The sequence below is a fragment of the Leptinotarsa decemlineata genome, unplaced genomic scaffold (genome assembly GCF_025532065.1).
Source record: "Leptinotarsa decemlineata unplaced genomic scaffold, Ldec_3_MD MMD2_tig00078422_RagTag_RagTag, whole genome shotgun sequence".
Taxonomy (NCBI): Eukaryota; Metazoa; Arthropoda; class Insecta; order Coleoptera; family Chrysomelidae; genus Leptinotarsa; species Leptinotarsa decemlineata.
This window is the reverse complement of record NW_027412747.1, coordinates 18,598,898-18,622,566: the sequence shown is the minus strand read 5'-3', so window position 1 is coordinate 18,622,566 and position 23,669 is coordinate 18,598,898. Positions and strand designations below refer to the sequence as shown.

Here is a 23,669-nt window from a genome sequence, read left to right as displayed (position 1 = left end):
TTCCACTATTCAGGAGTATATCAATGTTATTTGGGAAAAACATATGTCGTTACGGTTTTATTTTACCTTTTTAGATGTTAAGAAGAAGAACCTAATAGTGGGTCAAAATCAAACAACTTTACCTCTAGCATTAACAGTGTACACTTTCGGTATATAAACTAAAAGGTTAAGGAATTTAGCGCATGTAACTAGTAAATTTATGACGAATAATTGTCTCAAGAACATAATATTACCATACAATTTACAAGATTGCATTTTTGCATCTATCGCAATATTTACATGAAGATCTGCCTTTGACCCCTGTCTACCATAGCCCCTCTTTTTTTTCTTTTCCTGTCACTCCTCTCACTCTTTTCCTTAGTCAAATCAGGCTAGCTATCATTTATAATTGCGATTTCCCCAACTGCCAAACGTCTTTCATCGACGGACTCTTGTTTTGAGATATTTATCCAGCTCCGGTTCCACAACATTGTCACCCTGTCAATTGTCAACGACAAGCAATCAAGATTTATTTGATTTCATTAAGGATTATCAAACTTGATAGGTTGTTTAATTTTAATTTTAATAGTTGGTATAACGATTCGGGTTTTATTTATTTTTTTTTTGTTCGATAAAGAACCCCACCCGTCTCCACTGAGCAAGAGTATGTTCAGAAAGGATTAAATATTTTGCTGCTAACGGTCAACCAAGCATCACAAAGCGTTGTATTCCTTGGTTCCGAAGGTCAGAAGTAGCAAAGTAAAAAATTCATCAACTCTCTTCTTTTACTCACTGTATAACAAATAATAATAAATTCTTTGTATTCAAGGAAAGTCAGACAACTACCTCTAAGAGATGTCACTCACCAATTTTGCATGTATGTTACAGTTGATGCGTGAAGTCCTGAGAGAATTGGTAGAGATTTTGATTTTTTATTATCCATAGGTCGACTTACCCTTTACTCTTGTGTATAATATCAGGAAAATAAAATTTGTCTCATTACTAATCATTATCTTCTTTTATTATTTTCATTATCTATACTTTCATACATTTACAACTGAAAGGTGAAATTTACAATGCATCTGGAGATTTTCTAGTGAAGAGTCTTTCAAAAATCCTTTCTGAAATCCAGGTGAAGCATGTCACAAAATTGATGACTGCAAGAACGTATATAATAGTGGAATCGTTTTGGGTCTGATTGCTCAAATAACCTGAAAAAAGATGTTATATTGAATATATCCATCTACTGAACTCAATATCCAATAATACCAAAGAAATCATTTTTCCTACATTAGATTAAACCTATCCATTTCTGATTTGGAAAGATTCAATCCCGAATGAGAAAGTTTTTTTTTCATTCTTCAATTACATTCTTCTTATCATTATAACTTAATGTCGGTGTGAAAAATTTTTATTTCAATATTTATATCCATAATAACACTTCATTTTCCAGTTGAGGTTGAAGAATTTTGATATATTTGATGTGATTTTTCCATGTAACTTGTGAGACTATTCAATCCGAATTTTCTCATAATAAATGAGCTGATAAATTAAGAGAATTCAATTTTCAATTTTATTATTCTTCTCAATGTGATTTTCTAATATTTTTCTGATTCTCAACTTCTGATTAATTTTTTTTTCTTTTTTTGGAAGACGTGTTTTTGATACATTCAATTTACGCCAGAAGGTCTCGTTCTATACCTATCAAAATAGTTTATTTGTCGTCTATTACTATTTACTATTACTATTACTATTTCCTGAAAACTGTTGTCTGCTTTTTGGATATATAATATGGTTTTCACCACACCATTTCAAAAAATATTGGTGAAATTATTGGTTAATATATTTTAATTTGAATTTTCTAAGAATTACTGTTTCCTCAAATATATTTTTTTCATATAATTTCTCCAACAGTTCCTTTCACTGATCATAACCAAAAGAGTGGAAATATTGATTTCCAATGAAAATGTCTTCTCAATATTGATATTATCTGATAAAAATCAATAGCTATTTAGTAAATCAAAAAATGTGTTTTTGAATAATGAAAATTCAAAACAAATGGATTCATTTTCAATTATCAATTATCTCATATAGAATGTATTCATCTGTGAAAGTTTTGTGAACAATAAGAATGAACAATTTCAAGAAATTAAAATCACGTAACCGTTATCAAGAAGAGAAGAAAATAATCGGCATTATTTCATGTTCATATTTTTCCTCGTATGTTAATATTTTTTTCAGATGCTGCCCTGTTGAATTACTTACAAAATTAATTAAGTCTTCATTGCTTGAAAAATTATTCAATAGAGTTTTTCAACTCATTGGATTTGTCAGACATGCCACCGCATGATTTATAAATGAAGGTTAAATCGCTTCGTTACTTGAATTTGTCACGGCTATGCAACAGCACACGATTGTTCATTAAAAAATCAATAAAAACCGTTGATGCTGCCAGCGGTTCGGTCAGTCGGTAGTCAGGCGATTCGACGTGGGTGCTTGGGTGCTCACTCGAATAGACTGTCGTGCTGGTCGGTGGTTCAAGGCCTAGTCTGAACAATCGATTTTCACCTGTTAACGTCCAACCCGTGTTAGGAATCACACGTTAAAAGGTTAGACATCGTTAATCCTCAGCTCGCACAAGTTTCGACTTCTGAGGGTTGTCGTTCGTAAGGGTGCGACAGCTGGTTAACGGAAAAACAGATTTTTTTCAAAACAGATTTCAGCAAGTTCCGAGATGAGAATATAATAATATCACGAATCTCTTATTATCTACAGATGTGTCAATTCATTTAAAACGTGTTCAATTTAGTAGGGATGGCCTCATTACCCAGTCGACCAATCAGAATGAGACGGGCCGATTTGTCATATGAGTGTGAGAGAGATAGAGATGGTATCGAGCTAATTCATCTCAAAGATCACAAACGTTTGTTAGCGCAAACAGTTTGGTGTTGTCAGTTGTAAAATACAGCATTGTTTGTGGGGTCGATGTGACTCATGGGGCGTTGTTGGTTTTTGAAATTAGGCGTGGGTAGAAAAAAAAATTACGTTGACGATAATGGAGGGTCTAACGTTTCAAAGTTCGATCCAACACGTCAAAAGGGCAGTACGAGCTCTCACTCTTTCTCCGTTTGTAACTTGGATTTGGGCACACCGTTTTTTACGCGGACAATAATACGTGGCATGCTCTCGAGTGAGCAAACCATCCAGTTTGTTTGTTTTAGCTAAACATGGACTAACGGACAATACTGTATGCACTATAACATCGAGAGAGTAATATTATTTGTGAGTGTTATTGTTCTGATAGAAATAATTCATGTGGCAAAATGACGTTTGCAGGGTCAGCTAGTATGTTTATAATGTCTTTTATCGAAATCACCAGTATCAACAAAATATGTTCGAGAGCGTAAATACTTCATGAACCTGAATTTATACAGATGTACATTCTCAGAATGTTGGTACAAAAATGTCATTTCATGAGATACATTCTATAGAAATTCTATCAGATTTCATGGAATAGACAATTTTCAGTATGGAAAACCAGTTGCCGAACTTATTTACGATCAGCTGATGGTATATGTCCTCAATTTGAAAGATAGTCAACAGTCCCAAAAAGTAACAAATGTAGCGGAACCTAATAGCGAAAACCTCATTCACTTATTAGAAAATTTATTTTAAGGCAATGAAATTTCAGTATACTTACTGATTAATGATCCAATGAGAAGAAACGAAATTCCTGATATCACCATATATAAAGAATAGGCTGTTGAAAAGTCTTCTTTGTATCCACTCGATATCACTAATGGTAAAGAAGTTTCTTGGAATCCTTTCGAAATTCCGATCAGACCCATCACCACCTTTCGCCATGTGTGGCCCTCAATAAGAATGAAAGCTGAAAAAAGTTATTGATTGATTGAACTTCAGTTTTATTTTGAATCAACATGAACATTTTCCTTCAATTGAATGCCATCAATTCAATCAACAGAAACCTCAAACTGTTCACGGTGATCTATCGCAAAGTGAAACTTCGATATTGACCATCGAATAAGAAATTGTTATCTCTGTTTATCTGCAACTTTTACTGAAAAACAGAGCCCAATAACAAAGCATTCGTTTATTCCATTATGAGGTATTCACACAACACAGTTCAATGTGAGGCTTCCACTTGAGAAGTTATAAAACCACGAGGTGTGTTTCACTATACAAAAGCTTCCGCAACAAGTGCTTCACTATACGATAGCTTTCGCAACAAGTTTCACTATACAAAAGCTTCCACAACAAGTGTTCCACTATGCCATAGCTTTCGCAACAAGTGTTTCACTATGCGATAGCTTCCGCAACAAGTGTTTCACTAGACAAGAGCTTCCACAACAAATGTTTCACTATACAATAACTCCGCAACGAGTGTTGCGGAGAGATAGAGACTATACAATAACTCCGCAACGAGTGTTTCGCTTTACGATAGCTTCCGCAACGAGTGTTTCATTACACGATAGTTTCGCAACAAATGTTTCATCATAAGATAGCTTCCGCAACAAATGTCCGTCATAAGATAGCTTCCGGAGCAAATGTTTCACTATACAAAATCTTCTGCAACAAATATTTCACTATACAATAGCTTCCGCAACAAGTGTTTCACTGAATGATAGCTTCCGCAACAAATGTTTCACTATACCATATTTTCTGCAAGTGTTGTGGCGCTCGAAGTATAGCAAAACACGTTTTTTGGTTTTATGAACTTTCAAGTGGAAATCTCACTTCGAAGTGTGTTTTTTTAATTTCTTTATACTCGAGAAAAAGCGGAACACATAATGGTGCTAGAAAAATGTAAAATCAACTGAACTAAGTTATATTGTAGAAACATATTTGAGTTCTAAAAACTGAAAAAATGCCTAGTTCATACAATACGTATGAACTACTATGTCTAACAGACCTTTTTACAGATCACTGTCATTTGAATCATCATAGGCAGAGACTCGGACTGTCGGAAGACGGTGTGTGTCGCCTCTGATTGGAAAATGATGATAAAGCAGAGCACATACTTTGCATATACTTTCCAGAAGCTGGGGTTTATTTGGTCGAGTCTGAATAGGTGTGAGCTACAATAAACCCTTGCGGATTGCGTTGAAGGCTCGAATAGACCCACTCACTTTGGACCTAACCTAACTAAACTACTATTGCATAAACTGAGACAAATATCGAAAAAAACTAGTTTTAACTTTTGGTATTTTCATAATTTGTACTATAGTATGCCGATGAGTTCAGTTATTCTGAGAGTTGTCGTTTGTATAAGGGCGACAGCTGATTAAAGGAAAAACAGATTTTAAACAGACAGACAGAACAGATTGGCAAAATATCAATTACGTTATTGAAAAATATGACGAGTATCTCATGAAATTCAAATTCATATCGCTGAAAACTTTATTGCCTACTTTTTCATTATCAAGACCTCAATAAAACATATGTATGAAGTGCGTTGTGTCAAAATTTGATAAAGAAATAATTTTCATTTCAATGTTGTTCTTGGGAATGAATTTGAAAACACTAAAATTATTCGAAACTAATGAAGAGTTATAGAAATTTTTCTCTAAAATATACCTAGGAGGTTCACGCTACAAAATATAATATAAAAAAATATCGTTTCAAAATTTCACTTACATGCTAACACTTTCAATTGTCAGGTGTACTACGAATTGTCGGGTTGAAACACATGTCTTTAACTCCTCATTAGCATCTTCTCAGATGACTTTGAAAGAGTTGAAGTTAGGTGTTTTCACCCGAGACTTCGAAAAATTTCAATAATATACATGGTGTTCTATTTAAAATTGAGAATTTACCACAGTTACATGACAAATCTCGAATGATTTTTTTCAACACACCTTCATTTATTCATGATCAAATTCATTTTATGTGTATGATTCACTATGTGTATGAAAAATAATAATGTTTTTCCATCACCAATCTGTCTTTCTTACCTATTCGAAATAATGCTATGCAAAGAGCGGACACCAGGAAAATGTTTCTGTTGTTAATGACATAAAAGCCACTTAAAGCTGAATAAAGCAATTTCGAGAGAACATCGAAAAAAAAGTAGATCATCATCATCAGAGCTATCTCGGATGATTTGAAATCCATATTGTTGAGAATCGTGTTGATGAGAGAAAGGAAAATACCATCAGTGACAAATGGAAGAGATAATACTACTGCCATGTTGATATATTCCATATTTCCCAATAACCTCAAGCCGATGGTGTCTCTGAAAATTAAAATTCACAGAATTTTTGGAATAAATTTATTCAACTCATTCAATAAATAGCCTTCTTGCTGTGAGGTGAATCCAGATGTATATGAAAGGTGCGAGACTCAATTGGAATCATCCCCCGATGATGCCATTTTTGTTAACGATACGCCCGTAGAAAGACACTACCAGGGTGGTCTGAAAAGTTTCCGACCTCAACATGAAGATAGCAGCACTCGTGAACACTTGTTTTGGACAGGTGACAGGAACGATAGCAACTCTGGGAGAAGTGTGTAGAGTCAAAAAGAGACTATTTCAAAATGTGAAAGAAAATCTGAAAAAATGTCTCGTATCTCTGTTAGGTCGAAAACTCTTTAGTTCTGGCTCTACTGTTCTGGTAGGAATAAATTGTTTTCGATGGGCAACATCCTAGTTAATGATATTGTGGAAAAAACAGATTTTTTAAGATGTTGATATCTACAGGATGTCTGCCAAAAAAAATACCTTTTTGGTACATAACAAAATAAGTGTAAAACATTCAATGAGGTGATTCCTCATCGAATCTTTCAAATAAAGAAATTTCATTAGAGCATCCCTTGTTAAGATAGAGGTCCTTAAAAGGGGTACATAAAATTTGTATAAGTAACAATTTTTTTCACAAGCACTAAAAAAGTTACAATATTGAAATTAAACTGACGTTTCGTACTACCAAAAAGACACTTATCCAGAAATTTATTTGGTTTACCCCATGGTTGTAAGGGGTGGAAAACGCAACCCCTAAAATTTATTTTAGCATCGCCCACTTGTAATGCTGCAATCAGCATACCGAAGGTGATGTTTGCTCGATTTCAAAGGAATTTCAGTTGACAGTTGACAACAAGAATTTGGTGAGTCCATTTCATTAATCAAAATACAGCAAATCTGGGAGAGTTCCGTCATCTTTTCAATGATCTGAAAGAAGACGAGGAGAAATTTTTCCAGTATTTTCGAATGATTTCAGCCAAATTTTCAGAACTTCTGGATATTCTAGAGCCTGCCTTCACAAGCAACTCAATTTTTCCTGTTGTCAACTGTTGGAATAGCAAAACAGAGAGTCAGAAACTTCCCAGGCCGGTATGGAAAAGTTGATGCTGGCAAGCGCTGCCCGGCGACGCGCTCACTTGGCCAGTCCCTCACAGCACGTACCGTTATTTGCCAGACAGGATCGGAGAGCTGAAATCGTTTCAGGCGGAGGACGCCGCCGCTAGTGCGTGCCAGGCTAGTGGGCGGTTGTCCATACATTTTCATTGTTCCAATCATATACGTATTTTGACGGAACGAGCCGTGCTGTGCTGTGCCGAACAAGTGGGCGACAATTAGGGTGGCCCTGCTGCTGGTCAAACCAAAAATATTTCTAAATATTTCCTTTGCCAGACATAAATATCACACATACGATATCCAATATCCAACATGTAATGAGCAAAAAAGTATCAGTTTTTCGTCAGGAATATGTTAAAACCAATTTCGTGAAAAAAACTGAGAAATATGAATGTTTTGATTTTCACTTTGGAATAATTATTTTTTTAAAATCATAATTTCAATATCGTAGAACAGAATTCTTCAAAGGCCCAAAAGTTATTCTATCCAAAATCTTATGAGTCAGATACATACTTCTTTAGGTCCTATGTATTAAAAATAATCAGATAAAAACATTAAAAATATAATCAGTTTAAGAAAACAATTGACAATATACCTCAAAGAAAACATTGAATATGAAAATATCCATTCTGATGTAACAGGTGTTTGAAAATGGTTATTTGAATCATCAGCCATCATAACTTCGAAAACCAAATATGATCATTTATTTTGAGGAAAAACCTCTTTGGGTTTTTGCTTCTCCATTCATTTATCACGAAAATTTAAAAACAAGAAACATTTAAACTATTTATGAAACACTGTAGAGAAACAGAACGAAAACAAAAATTATTTCCGCCAAGTACTTCAGGTCATAAACATTTTATATTCGTATTGAAAAACATATTATTCATTGAAAACACTGTTGAAAATACTTCCAGATTCCTATTAAGGAATCAAAAAACACTTTTCTGTTACAACTGAGATTCCCTCTGGTTAGAGGGAATTGAGAAATGCTCAATATCTCAAATCGTACCTTTGCTAACAAATACTAACCTTACCCCCTCTATTTGGAGATATATGTGGGTCAAGACATGTAACCTCAAAATATTTTGCATGAAAAATCGAGTCTACGCTATGAATAGTTGACCTACTTTCATCAAGAAGATGAAAGCAGTATAGTTTCTCAAGAATATAATCAACGAAATATATATTGAATATTACTGGAGTTTTTTCCCCAACACCAAACCGTTTAATGTTTCTCTTGAAGATAGAAACACGTGTTGAGGTTTTAAAATAACTGTTTGGTGTTGGGATTGAACTCCAGTAATATTCATTACTACACCAAAAGTTCCAAACAGTGCATCACAAGTGAAAAATATATCCTTACAACAGCCAGTTCTTGATGGTAAGTATAGTGGACGATATATTATTTTTCCTGGATTTCATAGAAATAACGAGTTTTTCTCCATTGGATTGTAGCAATGGTTCTACCTGAGTTTCTGGATGTGCATGTGATGGAACAGCAGCTACCGCTGGAATTACAAATAGAAGGTAATATTATCAAATGAACGTCTCATTTTGTTCCTCATGAAGAAATGTTAAGTAAACTCTACTAAAAACAACTTAAGATATATTCAGTTGGTATTATTTTGATACTTGTTTCAAATATCCAACCAACCTATAATAATAAGGGCAACTGGGCTGGGAAAGTGAGGGTTTATTAGGCACACTCATCAACATCTTTCAGTATATATTATATATTGATATTTTGGAAAATATTCTGATAATGATATCATTGGTAACAACAATGATGATGATACTTGATAATACCGACAAAGGGGAGGCTGTGGACTTCTAAGTTTAGAGTGTCTACATGACATAGTATTACTGGCTGGAGCCTGCGAAGTCGTCAGGATTTCGGATCCCGTTTTCTGCATGGTCCGCTTTCATGAGAGAGTGATCACAACTCTGTCACCAACTTGGAATCCATTCAGCAAACGAATTCCGACAACAAAAGTCTACATTAGTCTACCGTAGTCACATTATGAGTATTTGTCTCTCTTTTAAAGAAACCTTCACGGGATATAATAATGTCAGGTCAGACAATTCCGCTTTCCACTTCGATAAGTTTGTTAGGGGTTAAAATGGACACCAATATGTTTTGGCACAATCATGTCACTGGAATTGCAAAGGCTGCTTCTCAAAAGCTTGGACACTGTTCCGAACCAGAAAACTGTACACACCTCAGATCAGATCAGACCTTCTTTGGAGTATTGTTCTCATGTATGAAGTTCTGCCCCTAACATATCCTGAATTTTCAGAGTTCCATCCAGAAAAGAGCCATTCCTGATTGAAGACCCAAACATCACGTGCAACCTTGAAAGGTTGAAGATTTGTCTCTCTTCTATAGATACTTTCACGGAAAGCGTTCAAATGGGCAACAAGGATTCCCATGTAGTGTGTGTGTTTTGTCCTTAAAAAAAGTATAGAGGTGGTTTCCGACACAAGGTGCAGGACCTGCCGCGAGCAGTCCGAGACCCTTATGCACTTGCTGTCAGCATGTACGGTAAATGTGGTCTCAGCCTATATTGACATAACGCGACCCTCTAAGAATGCTTACCATATCCGGCACCTTCCCCTCCGGGAAATATTGAATACGTTCGTTCTAGGGCATTAGAAGTGCCGAATTAAAAAAAAATATTCATTCTCTACCATCAGAGCAAGACGATATTCGTTGTGAAGTATTTAACTCCCGACGAAATTCGTGCGAAAAGAGGATGAAATACGAATGATATACAGAAATGTTCTTTTCGAACTCCACAGACTCTATCCAGTCCACTCTGTTATGATGGTTCTTCTGATTATTAGAGTCATTGGTGCAATGATACTCTTTTCTCGAAAATGAAGAAGATGCCAGCTTTTCATATGAAGGCAAAAATCTTGGCCGGACAAATGCAGAAGGTTGTCAGTCTTAGCTCAATGTGTCTGCTATACAATGAATACTCCACACGGTATGAGAACTGGTCATTCGCTGATAATGGCGACAAAGCCCAACTAGCTCAATCTTTGGAAAAATAATAATAATGTTAATGTGTCTTATACAGAGCTATTCAAATTCGTTTGTGTACATGGGGATCTCGTAAACGATTAGAGATAGGAAGTCGGTTAAATTGTGGTAAAGTTGTGTATTTTAGAGACATATTCAATGATGTGAATAAATCGAATAAAGCTCTTTTGGTTCTGGAGATTTACAGGAAAAACCAAAAAATCCAAAATTATTTTTCTGCCTATATCTTCTTTATTCGCAGACATATTGAGAATCTTTCTATATTTTGCTATTGACACTTGATGTGGGCTCTCAGAATATATCCATGTATCTTTTATACAGGGTGTCATCTGACTTGGACCACTTCCATCTTTGAATTTTTAAATACGGACGTGTATTTTTGTTGTAGTTTTTGGATCGTGAACGTTCACTTCATACTAAGAAATCAAATTTAATTTGATATTTCGGGATTTTTCGATAATATTCGATTATAATTGTGTGAATTATTCCCTTTCAAATTACGGCCCTGGAAATTGGATGACTGAGTTGAATAAAAATATAATAGCAACTTTCACGTCTCCCTATGTATCGTAGAGTTTTTCGAGAGTTTTTTTCCATTTTTAGGTACCTATTCATATTTTTTCCATTGCTCTGAGCGTTTTCTACAATGAACTTCGAATAAGAAAACCTTTTATGATTATTTGAAACATATCTACAACAAAAATATATTATGTTTATTATGTTTTACAGAACAGAAAAAAAAATGATAGCAATAATAACATCCGAAACGAACACTATAATTGTAATGAAAATTGAAATGAAGTAATGTATAGGTACCCAAAAAAATTATTGAAATGAAGTAATATATAGGTACCCCAAAAATTATTGGCGCAGAAAATGTTCGAATTGGAGTCCTTCCATTTCGAGACATTTTTAAACTCGGTTTTTCATATTATTCATTGCCCTTAATACACTTATTTGCTGCATTGTTGCGAAATCATTCAAAATCCTCAATCTGGAGTCTTCCACATTTTCTATCTCTCTGCGAGCGTAAATCCTATTTTTCAATGTCCCCCATAGAAAATAGTCCAAAATAGTAAGATCTGGTGATCTTGCAGACCATCTTATTGTCCTATTATTTGTCTCGAAATGAAAGGACTCCAATTCGAACATTTATTGCACAATTCAGTTTTTTGTGTACTTAATTACTTACTTCATTTCAACTTTCATTATAATTATAGTGTTTGTTTCGGATGTTATTATTGCCATCATTGGCAATCATTGGTTTTTCCTGTATATCTGCAAAACCAAAAGAGCTTTACATCATTGAATAGGTCTCTAAAATACGCAACTTCGCCGCAATTTAACCAACACTCTATCTCTTATCGTTTACGAGATCCCCATGTAGAAAAACGAATTTGAATAGCCCCATATATTCACAGCAGGCTTGACATCATCAATTATTGTCTGGGTGGCGTCATTCAACATTGGTGCTCTTCCATACAACCCCTCAAATCAAAAATTGTGAGATATAAGTGAAAATGTCAAAAAATGAATTGAAAACAAATATATATTGAAAATTATTCCAGCAAAAGTTGAATGAAGCCTGAGAGGCATCATTCAACATTGGTGCTCCCCCAAAAAACTTTCCAAATTGAAAATGTGGAGACATAAATGAGAATATCAAAATTGAAATGAAAACAAATACATTGGAAAGTATTCCAACAAAAATGAATATAAGTAAAATACAATTAAATAAAATTTTATCTATCCAATACTCAGGCAGTGAAATGTTGTTTGTCTTTGTCTTTGGAATACATTTGATGATAGAATCTGCTGAGGAGTTGTAGACTTCTACAGATGAATATGAAAGTGGCCGTCAAAAGAATACAGTTTTGCGTGGTAGAATACAATATTCACCAGAGATCCATATGAATAAACAATGTATGTCAGATTTTTTCAGAGGTTTAGATGTTAGGTAAATTGTAGCATTGGAATTATTAAATTTCACTAGTTCGGACTTCCATTGTCTACTATATAAAATGATTTGAAATCCCTGAAACAACTAAAAAAGAAGAATTAAAAATGAGATTGCCGAGCACAAGAAACACACACAGCGAGGGGAAACCAGCAAATCAGGAATAACAGACCATGTTTGGACCCATCAACACAACATCGAGTGGTCCCAAGCTGAGATCTTGCACAGAGAGGAACATTGGTTTAGGAGAAAATTCAAGGAAGCCGCATACATGTTGTCCAACAACGTATTCAGTCAAGCCAGCGTAGAAATACGCAACATATGGAAACCCATCATCAAGCGAAAAATGGCCAACTCCCGCCAAAACGGTCAACTCCCACGGAACCAGTGAAGCGGAAAATGGAAAGCGGGGATAAGTGAAAGTACTCGAACGACCTATAAATAGTCATCTCTCGTAGGAATCAGTCCAGACGACGATTGTAGATACTAACAATCGAAACGTCGTGAACTAACGTGACTTAGAATCTCTTCACTTTTCATTTTCTTTCTTTTTTCATTTCTTTATTTTTATTTATTCAATTGTTCTATTTTCACTTGTATTTTATTTCACTATTATTTCATTTCAGGTTTATTTTGGTTAATATAATTATTATTTTCAGCTATCTCATTTTTAATTCTTCTTTTTTAGTTGTTTCAGGGATTTCAAATCATTTTATATAGTAAACAATGGAAGTCCGAACTAGTGAAATTCATCATGAAACATTGTCAATCACCTTCAAACAAACATTAGAATTATTATTCAGTTTCATGCAAGTTCAACCATGACAAAGTTCGAAATGTAGTACTACTATAGTCGTACTTGAGTGAACCATAACTATATCTTATACAAAAGTTAGAGTAAATCCGTAAGTTGATCACATTGATTTTGAAAATCCAATTTGAAGGAGTAGGAATAACGCCGGCACAGACCACCCCCACTCCTCCGCTTTTGCCATTACACAGTCGACCAATCAGAAGGCACCGCACGAAGCCAACGCGCGCACAGCGGGAAATTCAAACTGTTCCCACTTTAACGAGACAGGTCACTCTACCAGGCGCATCAGTGGTGCCAGTGGCCACCGGTAGCTAAAAATAGGTAATAAGAAAATATCGGAGAATTGAACACATATCATCGGCGTGGTAGGCTTCGTCCTTAGCCTCGACACCAACGTGAGATATTGGAAGGAAATGTGAACTGATGATAGTGATGTGGTCCGCGGTTATCTGAGATCATCGGCGATTCCGTGTCGAACCTCGAATTGATCTTTGAATTACGATGATCCAATTTGGACCTCAATATGGTCATCGATTTGACTCCTCGACTTGGTCCTCGAATTGATCATCGATTCAACTCAAGAAAAAGCAATGTTCGTTTGATAAAATCTAAAGCGATGTCAATGACAGGTTCCGTCATTGACATGTCAGCAGCCTCATTGCCTCTCAGTCCAGTTTGGCCAGAAATTCAGACCAGAAATAATTTGTTAGGTCTTTCTATTGAGTCGATTTTGGCAATTTGCTGCCAATTCAAACGTTGCTAGGTAGGAGCCAAGAGCTTCCAATGCTCCTTGACTGTCAGAGAAAATTTTTATTGACTTGCGTCTAGGGTTGGATTCTACCAATCTCTCCGCACATAGTTCAATAGCTTAGGTTTCCGCTTGAAATACAGCCCTCCATAGGTCCCTAGGCAGGTTGATATCTCTGTCCTGGGTCTGCAACTGAAAACACCTGCACTAGAGCTTGACGGTGTTTTTGATTCATCTGTGAACCAAAAACTATTTGCACTTTTTTTCCCGGAGGATCCCGTCCTCTCTACTCGGGAAAAGTACGGTACAAGGCAGTTCGTAGTTGAAAGTTGGAGGCATAAAGCCAGAGGTTGCTATTTCTAGGGTTTGGTGTCACTATGTAACAAATAAAATACTTTTCCCAATCGATAATATTATATATATTACGAAAAGGATCTGAACAATAACTGAGAAATTATGTGCTTCTTCAATGCAGGAAACCAACGGACATTATAAAAACCCTTCATAAGAAGTACATAAAAACAAAGCGGTATGTAGTACAGTCAGGGAAGTAGATATTTCGAAAACGAAATACTCTACACTCTTCCCTCTCTAAATAAAGAATATTTCAGATAATTCAAAATCATAATCAACAACAAATTCATTCGGTAATGAACACTATGGGGAACAATACAGAGATGACCTCTGTAGTGACCTCTACAGAGGTCATTCCCAGAATGATGTGACAATGTGATCAGTATCAACCAGCAGTCTAATATACTCTGCATTGGATTGATCCATCTAGCCTGTCTCTACAGAAAAATGTGGAGAAGAGGTAGTTCTAGAAGGATCTCCATGGTCACTGACAGTGTGATACGGATGACACCACAGATAGCCAGACAATCCTGACTCTGTGAGCCGGAGCGCTTCGCCTGAACCATTTTCTAAAGTAACCTTCGACCACCAGCTAATTGCTCCATAAGTGATCATTGGTCCCACAATCATCACATAGATCCAGTGAATTTGTTTGGGATCCAAACCTCAAACTTTCCTAACTACCAATTATGCTCGAATAGAAAAAAAACTTCAGCTGCTTGTTTTGATTGATGTTGTTGGAGATTGATGTTCACCAAACTACGAAGGAATGGAAAGGAAACAAAATTAGCGAATCCTTTTCCATATCGAAAGAGAGAAATTGTTCAGGAGTCATCGACATTTGAAACGATATTATGAAAAATAATAGAGTTCCTATTTTAGTCCTCAAAGGTATACTCAGTATATCCATGGGATATAATATGTAAGATTGAAATGAGCACCATTCAGTAAAGATATCAATATTATTTGGATACTCACCTACTCCACTAGAAGTTGCTGACGTCTGGATCTGTTGATATTTTTCCACATTACGGAATGTAGCCACAGCAGGAAAATTGAGAATAGAAAATCCTGCGAACACTCCCAAAGTTTTTTTGAATCCCAGATTTTCCATTAAATAAATCGCCATTGGTGGGCTCATCACAGTACCCACAGAAGTAACCGCCTGAGAAATCCCCATCATTAGGTTTAGTTTCTTGCTGAAGTAGTTATTCATAGTTGTATGTAATGACGGCGTCAATAAACCGTATCCAAATCCTGAAAATTGAACATTCAACTATTTTTTTTTGAAAAATAACTCTCCAACCTTCCACTACCCGCATCCAATCTCGCAGATCCGCTCAATTTTAGATTTTGGATATTTAAGTGCAGAGATGACCTACAATATAAACATTCCTAACTTCAGTTCTGTTCTGATCACCACAATGGTGAGTGTTCTCAGATTTTGTAATTTTTGATAGTTGATTCGATTCAGATAGATTTCATGTCGACGAAAAGTGGAGTAGATATTTCAATAATTGCTAGATGGGTTCTGAGTAAAGAGAAGAACATTTTCTGCGTCTTTTCAATGAAGTCGATAGTGATGATACCCCGTAACGACGAATCCTATTTCAAGGAGGAATTTTTTGAAAAAAGAGCTATAGAACAATACTTCGAAGAAGGTCTGATCTGATCTTTGTAAAGCATCAAAAGTTAATTGTGTTTGTACAGTTTTCTGATTCAGATCAGTGTTCCTGTGTGGAAGTGGAGCATTGAGAAGTCTGTGAATGTAGCAAAATGGCAGCCTTTTATCGCTACATGGAATTCCAATACTGAGCTGAATATCCTCAAACAGAATACTTATAACAATGGTTATAACCCCAATATCATCACAAATGTTATTTATGAGGTCAAAAAGAAAAGGGAACAAAATCTCACACATACCATTATTGAAGAACCTTCTAAGTATGTATCGTTACTTTTTCAAATGAAAACATTTCCTAAAGAGTCCTCAGGCTGTTCAGCAATAAATTGAAAGTTGCTAAAATTTCCATCAAAAGTTCGAACAACTTGAATAAACATTCAGCCAACTCAAAAGACAAAACTAATAAGTTGTCACAAAGTGGAATTTACAAACTCAATTGCTATGATTGTGGAGCTTCATACATAGGAAGGACTTGTAAATCTTTAAAAGTTCGAATGAATGTACACTTGAATAAACCAGACAGATCAGCTTTTGGTCGACATATCATTTTCAATCAACATAATTTCAGCTCCAAACGTAGTTCACGAATTCTAAAAGAAGTCAATTTGAAAAATGTCAATAGGTTGGATTTTCGAAAAGATTTACGAATTACACAACAATCCTCTTTGTTTGAATACATAAGTACAATTGAATAGATGATAAAATATTCCTTCAGATGGACGACTGAATCAACTAATTCAAAATCAACATTTTTCAAAATCCCAATTGAGTTCTTTGCTCACCTTGGAAAACTTTTACGTACTGTGGTCACTATATATGTCATTTGTCAAACCAAATATGTTCTGTAATAGGTGATGGCAATGTGTCGGTGTCAAATTTCCACTTCCTTTTGCTCCTCATACTCGTCACTCAGTATGCGGAAGGTAGTTTTGTAAAAGGGTTTCAAAAAAAAAGATGAACATGTTGGGCCCAAAAGGTTGCTTATTGTGATGTTCATGTCCACTGAGAGTGGTGTTTTACCAGGATTTTGTACTTTGATTCAACAGGATCTTCTTGTATATACTTGACGAGTAAGTAATTGAAAAAAGGAATTCAAAGTTCAATTTCAAACAAATTTCACACCATAACTTACTTGCAGGTATCGCACTGATGATGGCGTAAAAGCCGAAAGCGCTTCGCGATTCATAAATACATTTTTCACACGAAATACGACTCTATTTCTAATTTATCATAGTAATAGACGTCTGAAAAAGTATATCACTGGAACTCAACATTGTTACCTTTGATAAAACCAAAGCACACCAACATATGTGAGAATGTTGTGCCAAATATTTCTATACAGTATCCTATAAAATAACAAGTCGCTCCAATCAAACCAGTCATTCTTGTAGTATATTTCCGTAGGAGGAAACTTGAGACGAAACCTGGAAAGAGAAGTAGATATAATAGAGAGAATAATAGTGACAATAGTCATTATTATAATCTTGAAATAGGAGCCTCTTAGATGTGAAGACACCTTGACATCTTTCGATAAAACAGACGCTAATATTTTTAAAGTGATTCAGATTGTTTAGGTACTCCTTTCATCCAACCGCGAAGTAGAATATCATCACAGACGTGAGAAAAATCTATTCTTTATAACTTATCACGCGTATTTTTCTTTAAATTAGTACTAGTATTTTGTATTTTGCCTTTTTATTCCTCAATATATAAGAATTTGAATCTTTATGTGCCTACATAGAATAACTCAACCATCTGTAACTCCACTGATTTTTTATGTGAATTCCAGGTGAAAATGAAAAATCTCATTGAACGTATGTGATTGGCTTCATGCTATAACTCACCTGTGAGAGATGAAACTGCAACAAATGTTGAAATCAGCATCGATATGCCACTCTTTTCGTCACCAATAGATGCCATAAATGGGCCATACAGAATCCCAAATGACGTCAGTGGAACAACTGTAGCATACTGAAAATTGAATACGTAAAATTTTCTCAATTTATAATGTGGATATTGTGAATTTTTGAATAATCTGTTAACCATTTGGAAAACACATGAACCACCATATTTTCAATTAGTTTATTGTACAGGGTGAACCAAAAGATCTAGAACGATATAATCAATTGAATGGATTCATTTTTTGGTGCAACTCCCCTTCGGACTTCTCTGACCTGAGGCCTACCACCATTTCACCTTTCAAAGGTTATTGAGATTATCATGAAGCAGCATCTTCATAAATGATCACCCGTGCAGTCCGGTTGCACACCTCAACAAAGCACAACCACAGCTTTACTTTCCATCACCGACGACCTCATCAAGGCTGTCAATGAAAGTAAATCAACTTGTTTAGTACTGGACTACAGTAAAGCCTTCGACACTCTTGACTTTGACATCCTGCGCGATAAACTCAGCTTCTTCGGTTTTTCTGTGAATGCGCTATCTCTGGTTAGAAATTACTCATCGAACCGAACTCAGAGAGTTATGGTGGACGGTATCAGCTCAGAGACTCTGCCCGTAACTTGAGGTGTTCCTCGAAGATTCATCCTTGGTCCTTTACTATTCAGCTTATATATTTGTGACTTCCATCAGTCAGTAGAAAAATGCAACATTCATTACGCATTACGCATCATTACGTAGGTGATACTCAATTGTACTTCTCTTTTCAGCTCCCTGACATTGATTCCGCTCAAAACCTCAATAATCGTGATCTACAGACCATGTTTGATATTTCATCAGCTCATAAATTGAAGATCACCAAGTAATCATATGTTTCAAGATCAAAACTGTTTTGATCTTAATTTGAAAGGATTATATTTTTAGGAGTGACTAATTTCTGGGAAAGAAAGTTTTTGGCTTTCTACTACTCCATCTTGATATACGAACATGTGGGAATCTTCCAAAGAAAGGAAGGAAATAATCAATTCAAAAAGTAACTGTATACATAGATGTATATAGATCATGCAAAAAAACAAATAACCCTTTCGAAACAACGACTTTCATATAAAAATTGAATTACCCGAAAGAAAAATACTTTCCAAACTACTTCTATAATACGTGTTTTTAGAACTATTTCAAAAACTGAAACTATTCTGTCAATTTGTCAATTTTTTATACTCACTTGAGATACTATTATTGATACCGTCACAATGTACCCCCATCCTCCATCAGGAGGTACAAGTTTATTTTTGTCAACACTCTGTACGGAATTTTTCATTGTCTCGGTTTCGTTCTTACACAATCTGTCTGGTTGAGTGTTAACAAATGCACAGAAACAAGACACTGAATTGATAATATCCACTTTATTATATGTATATGCAAATTGAATATTGTTTTTATAACTTGCTTTTATCAATTAGGAATTGAGTATCAGACTGCAAAAGATAAAAATGGATAATAGTCATTTGAATAATTGAAAAACTAGAATATTTTCAACTCGTTCCGGTTCATCATAATCGTCAGTAGCTTTGTTAGGAAACTGAGTAGTTAGGAAAATACACTGATGAATAGAATAAACCTCTGGCGGGTTGAAACAACGCTGTCTAGTATTGGATTATAAATGCGTTAATTTTGAGCTGGGTTTTCAACTGGTTGCCTTGCAGGGGAAGCTGCTGTAAAATACAGAGGACAAATTTCGTTCTACGGTCGATGTTGAAGCTTGGCTTCGCAACTGATCGCTTTGGGAAGTCACATATATCCTTATAGTCTGGGATCTCGCTGCAGAATCACTACGTCCATAGCGTAGTTACCCAAACTCAGATTTTTACACACATTTGTGAATAGGAGAATACATTTACGACAGGGTGCCAGTCAAAATTTTGCCGCAAATATTTTTAATTGAAAAAAGTGAGTGTGCTTCGAACCACACGACTGAAGTAAAACTTCTTCAGCTCCATCTATACAGGGCGTCATGATGAGCCGTTTCTGACAATGTATTCAACGGATCAACCTGACAATTTCACAGTATGCATGAATCAATATGACCAACACGCCTAAAATATTTCAGACGAAGCGGCGTTGTCGCTTCTACTATGAAGCAGCAGCTTCTTTGATTTTTCAAATGGAACACCCCGTATATAATATCACATTATGATTCATTATCACTTTGTCAACAAATTCATATACTATTTCCCAATACCTATCTATTACCGTTTAGAGGATATAGATTCATTTCGATATTTTTTTACCAAACGTGAACTTTTATAAATGCTGATAATCTTGAACTTTCTTGAACTGAAACGATCAAATTTGAAATGGAGTGGAGTGATACTATGAGGATCTTCACTCTGAGTCATATTTTCATTTGCCGCATACAGGGTCTTCAAAAAATGCAGATACTTTGATCCCATGAAAAAATGAGTGGAACTCAATTTTTTTAAATGGAACACACTGTATATTTCAACATTTTTGAGCTCTACATCCAATTTTAGATTAACGTTGTTCACATAATACTATTTCTATTCTGAACCTTTTTTTATTCAGTGATATTTCTTTTTGATCCAGTTTTTTAACTGTCTCAGATCAGTCAATTCGAAATTGGTATATACCTACCTTAGAAAAAGTTACAATTTGTATACATTGAAGTATTGGTCTCTAACGTACTACAGTACACATTAATATTTTTCAATAGTGTGCTTTGGAAAAATAAATAAACCAATTATTTAACGTCAGACTTTCGTTGGTGGTTTTGACTGCTTGTGATAGCTACCAATTATAATAGAATAATGTCAAGATTAGGTTACAGTAATGAAGATTTCTTGAATTTATTAATAATTTATGGTGAGTGAAATAGAATTGCAAGTAGAACATGCCGAGTATTTCATGAAAGATATCCACAATTTCCGAAGCCGAATAATTTCGTAAGAAGACTGAAGTGGATGATGACAATGGTATAACAGTTTTGGGATACTTTCATGCATTTCCAAATGCTTCTCTGCACGAGGCTGAAAGGGAGATAGGTATACCCTACGTGACAATTTGTCGAATTCTTAATAAGCATAAATGGCATCCCTAAAAGTTCTACTATGTCCAACATTTGAAAGAGACTGATTTACCTCGTAGAGTGGAATTATTTGAATGGTTACTTGTCAAGTCTCAAGAGGATGAACATTTCCTTGACAATATTATATGGACAGATGAGGCCAAGTTCACAAAAAATGGAGTTTTCAATAGACACAACAGTCATTATTGGGCGCCAGAAAATCCCCATGTTATCCCCCAATGGGGTTTTCAAGAAAGATGGCAATTCAATGTATTTTGTGCCATAAAGAATGAGTCAATTTTTCATATCGAGTTTTATGATGATAATTTGAATGCATCAAAATATGAAGATTTACTGAGGAATGGAATTCAAATGATTTTAAATAATAGACCAGGAAGAGAACGTGTATGGTACCAAATGGATGGTGCTTCACCCCATAATTCTCATTCAGTCTGCGAAGCTTCAACCGAAATCTTCGAAGACAGAGGGATTGGTAATAATGGACCTTTTCGTTGGCCTCCTAGAACACCAGATGGCAGTCCATTAGATTATTTCGTGTGGGGTTTCATCAAAAATATGGTTTACTCTACTCCAATAACAACAATGGAAGATATGAAATCGAGAGTTACAACTGCTTTCAATAGTTTGACTCCAGATTTGATCAGAAGCGCTACACATGACAATCTTTTGAAGAGAGTAGAGGTGGAGATGTGTTTGAACATATTTTGAAATACACTGTCGATTAAATTAACTCATTAATTTATGGGTTTATCATTTTCAGTTCGTGTTTCAGCGTTAATAAAACTATTGGTTGACAATTTCTATTTTTCGTATGTCCTTGAACTCTCTCAGCTATACTTTCGTGGGTCTCTCCAATCTTGGGAACAGAAATAAGTCACGTCGTCATTCACATCTTCTCGACTTCTGTGAGAAGCTTGTACCACTTGGAATTTTTTTTCTGACTCAGAGTACCATCACCGTATGCCACTGTCAATAATTCAAGTGTTTTTGAGCACAAAATTCACTCCTAACTTATATGCTTCTCACCAACAAACTGAACAAAGCTGAAACTGTGAACATATATCCATGACAGACGTACCAACAAAAAAATACAGAAATCGCTAATTAAATGTACGTAACCTGCAAAATTTAAACATTCACCTTATTTTTTGAACAGACCACTATATCAGAAATTTATTCCAAAACGGATTTCAACTTTCGATGAAATAAAAATGATAAAGATAAAGCCAACCAGTTTTAATAATTATTCAAATGAACGTGAACTTTAATTTATTATACATATATTAAAAGTCACTTGGAAGTCTGTGTGCAATCGTGTAGTATTTTAGAAATACAACAATTAGGTACCGAAAACCCACAAAAACATACCCAACAGTATGAAATTGGAGCGATGTGAAATCGAAAATAAAATTGTTCCTCTTGATGGAGGATGGGGATATGTTGTGACTGTTGCTGTTCTAATGGTGGAGGTGAAAAAAAATGACTACTGAATGTAATTAAATATACAGGGTGTAACTAAATAAGTGTAAAACATTTGAAGAGGTGATTCCTCATCATATAAAGAAACTCCATTAGAGCATCCCTTGTTAAGATACAGCCCCTTAAATGGGGTACATAAAATTAGTATAATAATTTTTTTCACCAGCACTGAAAAAGTTACAATATTGAAATTAACCTGACGTTTTGTACCACCAAAAAGATACTTAGCCAGTAATTTATTTGGTTCACCCCATGGTTGTGAGGGGTGGAAAACGCAACCCCTAAAATTTATTTACAATGTAACTTTTTGTCTTATTATTTGTTTACCATTTAAACATTTATTTCCAATAGCCTGTTTCATTCTAAATAAAAAATGTCTTTTGGGTTTTTTGCCCAAAATAAACCAGTTCGCAGCAAAAAATTATTTTACGAACAAATACAGACATACATCGTCATGAATGCGAACTGGATTCATTGTTACTTTGTAGTTGGTACCTGCATTGAACGATTGGAGGGTAATAAACAAAACTAATTTATTAATGGTAAAACACACAACATGTAGAAATAATAGAACATGTTCAATATGTCTACCTTCAGACATTACGCATGCGTCTAGACGTCGGCGCATTGAGCCACGTATTTGTTGGAGTCTCTCTGATTACCCTGCACGCATCGATGATGCGGTTTCTCAAGTCCTCTACATTGCGAACAGGAGTACGATAAACCAAATGCTGTAAATGGCCCCATATAGAGAAATCGAGAAGATTGAGATCCGGAGATCGAGTGAGCCAGTTCTGTGGTCCTCCTCGACCTATCCACTGATTTGCATATGTTTCAGTCAAATGCTGACGTGCTACTTGACTAAAATGGGCGGGAGCCCAATCATGCATAAAAAACATATCCCTTCTGACGCCCAAAGGAACTTCCTCCAGCAGTACTGGATGCACTTCTCTTAAAAATTGAACGTATGCCTCACCATTTAATCGAGGAGGTAGAAAATGAGAGCCAATTAAATCATCCCCAATAACTCCAAACCACACGTTAAGAGAAAACTCATCTTGATGGTTAGTTTCGACACTAGCGTGAGGGTTTTCATCAGCCCATATGTGGTCATTATGAAAATTAATAATCTTGTTCCGAGAAAAACTACATTCGTCTGTGAATTTCATCGTCTTCAGAAAGTCACAATTTCTTCTAATCATTTCCATCATCCAATTGCAAAATTCAAGACGTT

General features: G+C 35.3%; 1 protein-coding gene across 1 annotated transcript; it reads right to left on the bottom strand.

The window, feature by feature from the left end:
- Positions 1–988: 988 nt before the first annotated feature.
- On the bottom strand, positions 989–19,248 carry LOC111513259 (uncharacterized). Its single transcript, XM_074186003.1, has 8 exons — positions 19,076–19,248; positions 17,799–17,925; positions 17,235–17,378; positions 15,249–15,527; positions 8,718–8,862; positions 5,952–6,232; positions 3,680–3,868; positions 989–1,190 (listed from the first exon to the last, which is right to left on the bottom strand). The coding sequence occupies exons 1-8, from the start codon at positions 19,169–19,171 to the stop codon at positions 1,051–1,053; spliced, it is 1,401 nt and encodes a 466-aa protein (XP_074042104.1). The 5' UTR covers positions 19,172–19,248; the 3' UTR covers positions 989–1,050.
- Between the last annotated feature and the right edge of the window lie 4,421 nt (positions 19,249–23,669).